Source organism: Panthera uncia, chromosome B4 (assembly GCF_023721935.1).
Source record: "Panthera uncia isolate 11264 chromosome B4, Puncia_PCG_1.0, whole genome shotgun sequence".
Taxonomy (NCBI): Eukaryota; Metazoa; Chordata; class Mammalia; order Carnivora; family Felidae; genus Panthera; species Panthera uncia.
This window is the reverse complement of record NC_064809.1, coordinates 33835665-33846243: the sequence shown is the minus strand read 5'-3', so window position 1 is coordinate 33846243 and position 10579 is coordinate 33835665. Positions and strand designations below refer to the sequence as shown.

General features: G+C 37.8%; 1 protein-coding gene across 3 annotated transcripts in view; it reads left to right on the top strand.

The window, feature by feature from the left end:
* Window positions 1-10579, top strand: part of LOC125920046 (cat eye syndrome critical region protein 2) — a 182482-nt gene that overhangs the window by 137713 nt on the left and 34190 nt on the right. For all 3 annotated transcript variants that reach the window (XM_049627012.1, XM_049627013.1, XM_049627011.1), the window contains one exon: window positions 8697-8850. In XM_049627012.1, the coding sequence (XP_049482969.1) occupies window positions 8697-8850 (154 nt within the window). The remainder of the gene's footprint in view (window positions 1-8696; window positions 8851-10579) is intronic.

The window sequence follows — 10579 nt, the reverse complement described above, 5'->3', positions numbered from 1 at the left end:
CCTGTTTCAGATTCTGTGTGTCCCTCTCTCTCTGACCCTCCCCCGTTCATGCTCTGTCTCTCTCTGTCTCAAAAATAAATAAACGTTAAAAAAAAAAAAAATTAAAAATAAAATAATAAATAAAATGGAGGAAATGGTGGAGGTCGGGGAGTGGCAGGAGAGGGTCATTAGTGCATGAGGGTCATTAGTATCATGGTATTTGTTGTTTTGAAAAATATGACAGTGAAAGAAAACAAATTGTGAAAAAGTAAAGAGGAAGCAGGGTTGAGGAGAGCTTGTGGAGTTTTCATTTTTTTAAATTGAGATGTAGCATGGACATGAAAGATGTCCATGAATGAGAAAGAGACTGCATGTAGCTGACTCTGGTAAGGTGAAGTGCCTGCGAAGCAGGGCCTTGCCGTGGAGTTTCTCCCGTTTCTCCTAAGTTAAAAACACAAACTTTGATGGGGCAGGAAAACGTTAGGAGTTCACATTGGATGTTCATCTATCCTCTGAAGGTGAGAGTGGAGATCTAATGAAGACACAATATTTAGGTCAACAACTAATGTATTAAAAAAAGGGTTTCCCCACATCCAGAAGCCGACTATGTTTGGGCATTTTCATTTTGTACCATAGTTTAGGGTAGTTAAATGACTTTAGCAGCACACGTATAGGAAGGGACAAAATTGATACTTACATTTACTGAGATTTAAAAATTGTCAAGGTGGTAAAGGAATGTGAGGCCAAAGGAACTTGATTGCAGGTGATGATATATTTGATGCTGGAAGTCCAATAGGAGAGTGGAATTCAGTCATAATGAAAGCACCCAGCAAGTGATTTCCCTAGATCCCCCTTCCCAGTCTGTGAAGGTTATATAGAAGGTGCCTTGTACTCACGGCCCTCAATCCTCTGAAACCTCCATTTCCTCACTCTTCTTTTACCAGAGGTTTTTCTTTGTTGCTAATTTCAATCTCAAATCCAGACTCTGTGCTGGGCAGTTCTTACAGTCTCTGTACTTTTTAACTTTTTAATGCCTTTTAGCATTATGTTTTGTTGAATATCACATAGTTTAGTGGTCTTAGAAAGTATGGAGCTTCTTACTACCTCAAAGTAATGTTTTCATGACTTAAATTCAGGTGATAGCATAATTTGTTTTACAGAGATCTTATCATTAACTAAATACATTCTACCTTGAGCCTAAAAAAAGGAAAAAATTAATTTATAAATTTTTACTTACTTAAATATATTTGCATTTAACCTTTATTTCTGTTTTTGAGTTCATAGACATGTTCTTGCCAGTTGATAAACTGCCCAACTTTTAATGATTGGCAATTCTGTCATGACTGACTTCAGTCTCCCCAGTCTCTTCTTTCCTATAGCATCATTAGTTTCGGAATGGCCTTTGGTAATTGGTATCCAGCCATAGTTCTCAAATGGTTTTCTAGCTCCTTTTGTTTTGTTGTGTCCTCTCCACTTTCTTCAATACCTTAAGAGTTAACACCTCTTTGAAAGTTCTCTTTCCTATTTTCTGTTCATTGTCCCTGTACTGAGTCCTAAATGCCTTAATGTACATTTCACATTACATAGTAATCTGAATACAGACCTAAAAGTTTTTCATGGCTGTAAGCAAAGCTTAGCTTCAGATACTAAAATTTCTTCTTTTAGTTATTTTTTGTAGTGTTCTTTTTTTTCTGTTTTCTTTAGTTTTAGATGTAACTAACCATGGAATTGTAGAGCTCCTGAATATCTGTTCCGGTACCCAATGTCCTAGAGAAAACGTTAGATGTGTTATGAGTTTTGTGCTTTTGTTTAAGCAGCAGAGAATCATCAGGCCATTAAAACCTTTTAGGCAGCATGTCTGACCTATATTGGTTACCTAGGAGTCCAATCTTTTTGCCTCAAAAAGTCTTTTAATTGTGACTCCTGGGGAAAATATTAGCGAAGGGAGATAGTCTTTCTAAACTCTGAGATTAGGGCTGCATTGGTTATTTTTGTCAGGACACTCTGGACATTACTCTTACTAGGGACCTCTTTGTGGTGGTATGGTCTCAAGTGTGCTACTAAAGGTGGCAAGGGTGCCAGGGTATCTGATAACCTGCCCTGGGTGAGGGGGGAGCACGGAAGGGGAGTTTAGGCACTGCTTCAACCGGATTCTATTTATAATACCACTTTAGAGGATTTCAAAGTGGTGTCTCTAATTAGCTTCTCATTAAAATCCCCCCTTGATTCTAGCAGGTCTCTTATCTATAAAACATTTAAAAAATAAAATAATAAAGAATTTAGATAACCCCCCATTTATACAACTGACCACTTACAAAGGAAAAACTAATGCAGTGTCAAACAGCATAAGAATTTTTTTAACTGTTCAGGTTTTTTTTGTTTTGTTTTTGTTCCTTTGGTTGTACTTGCTCTTTAAACTCTTAGTGTTTAAACTATTAAAAATTAAAACATTACTAAAAGTGTCTCCAGGCAGTGAGTCCGATCCTTCAGTGGTATTTTCATTAATATTTGCTTTAGCTTGGGGTGGTGTACTGCTGGAAATGAGAACAAAAATTTTTAATTTTTTTAATGTTTATTTATTTTTGAGAGAGAGACATGGAGTGTGAGCAGGGGAGGGGCAGAGAGAGAGGGAGACACAGAATCCAAAACAGGCTCCAGGCTCTGACCTGTCAGCACAGTGCCTGATGCCGGCTCGAAATTCAGGAACGGCAAGATCATGACCTGAGCGGAAGTCAAGACACTTAACCAACTGAGCCACCCAGGCACCCCAAGAACAGAAGTTTTAAAACAGATTCTTGGTACATAGCATGGATTTTTTTTTCAGATTTGTATGATGCAATTTGTATAAAATAATTGTTGAGAATTCATATCAGATAAGAACTGCTGAAATTATAGCACATGATGAAACAAAGCCACACACCAATTTACATTCCCACCAACAGTGCATGAGGGTTTCCTTTTTCTCTGCATCCTTGCCAACACTTGTTATTTCTTGTCTTTTTAATGATAGCCATTCTAACAGGTTTCGTGAAGTAATAACATCTCATTGTGGTTTTGATTTTCATTTCCCTGATGATTAGGAATGTTTCATGTACCTGTTGACTTTCTGTGTCTTTTCTTTGGAAAAATGTTCAGGTTCTCTGCTCATTTTTTTTTTTTAATTTTTTAATGTTTATTTATTTTTGAGAGAGACAGAGACAGAATGCAAGTGGGTTAGGGGCAGAGAGAGGGAGACACAGAATCTGAAGCAGGCTCCAGGCTCTGAGCTGTCAGCACAGAGCCCGATGTGGGGCTCGAACCCACAGAGCTATGAGATCATGACCTGAGCCAAAGTCAGGCGCTCAACTGACTGAGCCACTCAGGCGCCCCTCTGCTCATTTTTTTTAAGAAGAAAAAGATTGGGGTTTTTTTTGCTATTGAATTGTCTAATAAGCTTTTTTAATATGCTACAAATTTAAGTTACTCAACTGTTGTATCTTACATGCTTAGCATAAATATTAATTCATTGAAAACACAACTGAAGAGATACATACTGTGTAATTCCAATCATGACATATTCAGAGCAAGTAAATCCACAGAGACAGAGCAGATCAGTGGTTGCCAGGTGCTGCAGGATTGGGGAGTAAGGACTGGCTGGCTGATGGGTTCAGTGTTTTCTTTTGGGGTACTAAAAATATTTTGCAACCTAATGTAGGTAGTGGTTACATAACATAGTGAATGTACTAAATACCACTGAGTTATACACTTCACAATTGTTAATTTTATGTGAATTTCACTTTGATTTTTAACAAAAACTTATTGAGAGTAAGTTTTACATAGTTTTTAAATGATGTAGGGCCTCTGATTTAGCAGAAAATTTTTTACATCTGTAATTATCCCAAACTTTGGGATTCCTGCTTCATTGTTACCAAAATAACTTAAACTATTTATAATCAATTTTTAGTACCTCATCTTAAAAAATCTACAAGTTCTGGGGTACCTGTGTGGTTCTGTCAATTAAGCATCTCACTTCAGCTCAGGTCATCATCTGGCCTTTTGTGAGTTCAAGCCCCACATCTGGCTTGCTGCTGTCAGTGCAGAGCCCACTTCAGATCTCCCCCCGCCCCCACCACCACCACCACTCTCCTGCTCCTGTGCACCAGCTCTCATTTACAAAATAAACATTTAAAAAAAAATTTTTCTTAAGTAAAAAATCTACATATTCTAACCTTTAGGTACTTTAACATATTTTAATTTTTGACTTTTAACAGGGATCATATAGAGGGAGTAAAAAGTCAATAAAAATTAGATCATTTCAGAATATGTAATACTAGTTCATTCCCCCAGTTTACTTGGGAAGGAGTTATTTTAAATCCAGAAGAATTTACCTGCTCTTCTAGAAAACTTGGGGGACTACATTAAAAGACTATAGTACTCTAACAATTCACAAATCGTCAGTACTACACTTTTACCTATTTGCTTCAGGCCCTTTCTCTAGGCATTTATTACAAAACTGGCATTTTTTTTTTAATGTTTGTTTAATTTTGAGAGAGAGAGAGAGAGAGAGAGAGAAACCGAACTCAAGTGGGGAAGGGGCAGACAGAGAGGAAGATAGAGTCTGAAGCAGGCTCCAGGCTCTGAGCTGTCAGGACAAAGCCCAACAAGGGACTTAAACTCATGAACCGCAACATCGTGACCTGAGCTGAAGTTGGACCCTTAACCGACTGAGCCACCCAGGGACCCCTAGCGTTCTTGATTTTTATATCCAAACTATCCTCCAAACCACCTGTGCTCCAATAAGTTGATAGCATTCACTTTACCACATTTTTACAAATGTATCACCTTTTATCATCCTTCACTATTTTGTAAGTGAAAATGCTATTTTAGGAGAAGATATTTGCAAACAACATATCAAATAAAGGATTTTAGCATCCAAAATCTATAAAGAACTTATCAGACTCAACACCCAGAAAATAAATAACCCAGTGAAGAAATGGGCAAAAGACATGAATAGACACTTCTCCAAAGAAGACTTCCAGAAGGCCAACTAACACATGAAAAGATTCTCAACATCACTCATCATCAGGGAAATACAAATCAAAACCAGAGTGAGATACCACCTCACACCTGTCAGAATGGCTAACATTAACAACTCAGGCAACAACAGATGTTGGCAAGGATGCAGAGAAAAAGTATCTATTCTGCCCTGCTGATGGTAATGCAAACTGGTGCAGCCACTCTGAAAGACAGTATGGAGGTTCCTCAGATGATTACAAATAGAACTACCCTATGGCCCAGCAATTGCACTACTCGGTATTTATCCAAGGGATACAGATAGGCTGTTTTGAAGGGGCACATGCACCCCGATGTTTATAGCAGCACTATCAACAATAGCCAAAGTATGGAAAGAGCCCAAATGTCCATCGATGGATGAATGGATAAAGAAGATGTGGTATATATATACAATGGAGTATTACTCGGCAATCAAAAATAATGAGATCTTGCCATTTACAACTACGTGGATGGAACTAAGAGGGTATTATGCTAAGTGAAATTAGTCAGAGAAGGACAAATATCATAGGACTTTAAGAGACAAAACAGATGAACATAAGTGAAGGGAAGCAAAAATAATATAAAAACAGGGAGGGGGACAAAACGTAAGAGACTCTTATTTATGGAGACCAAACAGGTTGCTGGAGGGGTTGTGTGAGGGTGGGGGGTGGGCTAAATGGGTAAGGGGCATTAAGGAATCTACTCCTGAAATCATTGTTGTACTATATGCTAACTAACTTGGATGTAAATTTAGAGAAAGAAATTAATTAAAATATGAAAAAAAAAAGAAAAGGCTGTTTTACTTTTCTTTTTGATCATGGATGTGGTTTATATATCTCTTCTGAATTTGATATTCATGTTCCATTTGTTTTGTGGGGGGCTATTGTTAATTGATTTGTAAGGTATCTTTACATAGTAAGAATAATACTTTGTTGGGGTGCTTCGGTAGCTCAGTTGGTTAAGTGTCTGTCTGACTTCAGTTCAGGTGATGATCTGCCTGTTCAGGTGTTCAAGCCCCACATCAGGCTCTTAGCCCCACATAGGCTCTTAGCTATCAGGCTCTTAGCTCTTAGTCTGCTTCGGATCCTCTGCTTCCCTCTCTGTGCGTCCCCTCTCTTAAAAATAAATAAACATTACAGGAGTCTGGGTGGCTCAATCGGTTGGGTGTCTGACTTCAGTTAAGGTCACGATCTCGCAGTTGGTGAGTTCAAGCCCTGCATCAGGCTCTGTGCTGACAGTTCAGAGCCTGGAGCCTGCTTCAGATTCTGTGTCTGCCTCCCTCCCACTGTGCACTCTCTCTGTCTCTCTCCCTCCCTCTCTCTCTCTCTCTCAAGAATAAATAAACATTAAGGAAAAATATTTAAATAAATAAATATTTTTTTAAAAACAATAATACGATCACCTGGGTGGCTTAGTCAGTTAGGCGTCCAACTTCAGCTCAGGTCATGATCTCACAGTTCGGGAGTTCAGAACCCTTTGTCAGGCTCTGTGCTGACAGCTCAGAGCCTGGTGCCTGCTTCAGATTCTGTGTCTTTCTCTACCCCTCCCTCGCTTGTGCTCTGTCTCTCTCTCTCTCTCTCAAAAATAAATAAACATTAAAAAAAAATTTTTTTAAGAATTATCATATTTGTTGCAAAAAGAATTTTATAGATATTCTTTTGGTTAATTAAATAATTAACTATTTTTCACCCCTTCCATCGTCTTCAAACATGAAACACCTCCCATGTTTATTTACAGATGATTCTTATGTGACTTAATGCTTCCATTCATAAGTCATTAGCTTGAATTGCTTTAGTCCCTAATAAAATGCTGACCCTAATTAATATCCCCTTGTGCTGGTTGAAGGAAGAATATTTCACATGTTCTCACCTGCTATCCTTTGGCAAGGAGAAGCAGAATACACACATACGTTATATAGAAACCACTACAGTTTTATTCAAGTGAAGTAATTCCTTTGACCAGGCTTAGTTTTCCTCTCCTCCACTTCTTCCATCTTATCAGTTGTTAGGGGTATCTGTTCCGTTATAACTTCTCAGCTGGGTTGCAATAATTAAGGACTTGGGGGGGGGGGGGCAGCTACTTGTGTAATGGAGAGAAGGTGCTTAACTAGCATTTAGCAGACAATGGCTAGATTAGCATTCTTCAGAAGAATGTCCCTTAATGTCAGTAGCATCCCCATTTCAGAAAAAATATCTAGTGTATCTCAACTACCTGCTCTGGTTATAGGATAAAGATTTTAGGAAACTTCCTTTAGTTTTACAATGTTAGGTGTGATAATGGTTATTTTGTTTTTCGGTTTGTTTGGGTGTTTTGGGTTTGTTTTTTGGGCTTTTTTTTTTTTTTTTTTTTTCCATATCCATCTCTCCTTTCTCATTCATTTTAGATTTTTACCTTGTAGGTAACAAACTTAGGCTCATAGAATTTGAAAGGTCAAGTGACTTTGGGAAGGTCTACTATCTAGGCAAGAGCACTTCTGAATTCTGAGTCAAATGAGAATCTGAACTTGGTTTCAAAGACCATAAAGAAAATAATAGAAAATTTTAATCAGAGCACTTTCAGTGTTCAGTGGAGACTTATAAGTGACTTGTAAAGGTCAATATGCATTTGTCTCTTTTCTCCCTTCTTTAAAAAGAGCACTGGTGTAAGGTCTATGGTATAAAACTTTTTGAAAATGCATCCAGTACAGCAGATTCCTTAGGTCTTCTTACTACCAAAAAGATGTGTGATGAAAAGCTTCACATTCCTGATTAAGGTTTCCTTAAAATGGAATAGTTAATGTTATCTTTTCTATGAGGGTATTGTGAATTCTCCCTTTGTTGGTACTGGATTCATTTTTCTGTCTCTGCAATTCTATATACAGGGAACAGTTACTCTTCAATAAAAATTTTTCTTAAAAGTTCTAGCTTTCACATCACAAAAGGCAAAGGAAGAATTGAAAATAAATAATTTCAGCCCTAGCCTCACTATTCTGGTTTACAGAATGGCTTGGAACTAGTTATATTGGAAAATATGCAGAGTAAAACTTTCATGCATTATGATGGTAATGGTCCTATTTTCCCTTATCTTTTGTTAGATTTCGTAGATAATCACTTTCCCAGTTACCATCTGAAATGTTATATTGTTTGTATGAAAAACAAGGGAAGATGATAGCCAATCTGAGTGATTTTATGAATTTCTGTACAGTTGCCTCTAGGTATCTTAAGGCAAAATGGTAGCTCCTTCTACCAAACTCTTAATTTTATTCATTGTTTTGTTTGTAAAGTATTAAAGTTAAGGGTTTTAAAGTCATGCACCCTGAAATCGTGACCCCATGTTCTTCTTTTTTGAAGTTTGTTTAGATGAGAGTACTTTTTAAGATGTCACTTTTCTCAAATAGTAAATCTGTAAGAGTGGTGTCTCCAAACTGCCTCAGTTTCTTTTCTCCGGTCCAGCATATTCATAGCATTATCTCCTAAAATGTAGATTGTCGACACCAACGCGTTTACCTTGGTTTAAATTGCCATTGTGTTTTAATGTTCATCCATATATTTATTCTATAGATAAGATCAACTTGTGGGTATAAGCTCCCTACCTAATATTATTTATTAAATAAATTGAATTCAGTAAAACTTGAATCTTAGAGCAGAGAACTGATCTTACATGATTGTGTATTGACTCTATCTATACACTTTATTGGCTCTTTCCAGGAGACCCCTGTGCTTACCAGAATAGAAAAACAGAAGCGCAAAGAGGAGGAGGAAGAACGTCAGATTCTCCTAGCAGTGCAGAAGAAGGAGCAGGAGCAGATGTTAAAGGAAGAGAGGAAACGAGAGTTGGAGGAAAAGGTCAAGGCAGTGGAAGGTACGTAGGTTCTGCACAGTACATGGGGTATGGGAATAACCCTCCTCTGGCAATTTCTATTAAATATCTTGTTAACTGTGCTGTGTCTTGAATCCAGTCTTCTTACATTTGCTTTCCTTCTACAGCACTTGTATTTGTCATTCTTGGTTTTCCTTTCAGTCTCGTGCTCCTTCCTCTCATCTATATACATTCCTCATAGAAAACAATACTAAAGTATTGATGACAGGTTTCACAGAAATAACTAAACACAATTGAAATGTGCTAAAGAAAAGTCTTACAGATTTTTTTTCATGTATGGCACTATACAAATTTAGAATATTACCATTAATTTTTTTAGGACAGAATAGTTTTCTCAGACTTACGTCCAGGTGTTCGTCTGGTGTAATGAGATTTTTCTTTCATTTGCAGTTAATACGAAGGATAATGACTGTCCCTAGATGTGTCAGATAGCAGTTGTATTTATAAGCTGATCATGTGGTAACAGATCATTTGGCTTAGCTGAATATAGATCAGTATTTCTTTTCTTTTAAGTAAATGTATTGAATATTTTAAATTTTTTAATAAAAAAATTTTAATAAAAAATTTAATGGCCTGTATTTTCCTCTTTAATGCAGTGTTTCATTGCAAAATTTACATAAATTTTGGGTGTGAAATTTAGTGGATTCTGGCCTTATTAAGTGCTTTTCTTCCTCCCATTAAGAGGAAGTGGTGCCTTCTGTTTCTTGATAGGTTAACCCCATTCCAACTTTGATCATTTCTTCATTATAAAACCCTTAGGGCATTTAATCTACAAATTTACCCTGTGTCACAGTATGTAGTATGTCCTACTTGTAAAATGTTTCATAGGTTTTATTTCCAGTACTAGATTTAAATTCCTTGAGACAGCAACTATGGCTTTTATTCCTTTATATTTTTTAAGGGGATTCTGTAATTTTCACTGGGACTCTCAACTGGCTACACTATTGTCATTTGACTTTTATACAAACAGGCTTAAAATTTATTTTTATGGCTTAGTGCCTATACCTGTATGATTAATAATGCCTATGTTATAGATTGTTCTTTAAATCAACAAATATATTTAGATCACCCATTCTATGCCAGGTGTTGTTCTTGGAATATAGATATTAAACAGAATAAATTAATCCTTTCATGGAGTTTCCATTTCAGTGGTGGGAAGAAACAATAAATATTGTAGAATCATCAATAGTAGTGAAAGATCTAAAGAAGAAAACAGGTTTAGAGATAAAGAGTGACATGATGCAGGTGGCATTTAAATAAGATTGTCAAGAAAGCCCTCTGTGGACATCTATGTGGATCGGTCAATTAAGTGCCCTACTCTTGGTTTCAACTCAGGTCATGATCTTAGGATCAAGCCCTGTATCAGGCTCTGCACTGACAGTGCCAAGTCTGTATGGGATTCATTCTCTCTCTCTCTCTCTCTCTCTCTCTCTCTCTCTCTCTCTCCCCCCCCTCTCTCCCTCTCTCTCTCCCTCTCCCTCTCTCCCCTCCCCCCGCCGCCTCTTCCTCCCTCTCTCCTCCCACTGCCTCCCTCCCTCTCTCCCTCCCTCTGCTTGCACACGTGCTCTCTCTCTGTCTCTCCCCCTCTCTCCCTCTCTCTCCCCCTCTCTCCCTCTCTCTCCCCCTCTCTCCCTCTCTCTCCCCCTCTCTCCCTCTCTCTCCCTCTCTCTCTCTCTCTCTCCCTCCCTCTCTCCCCCTCTCTCCCCCTCTC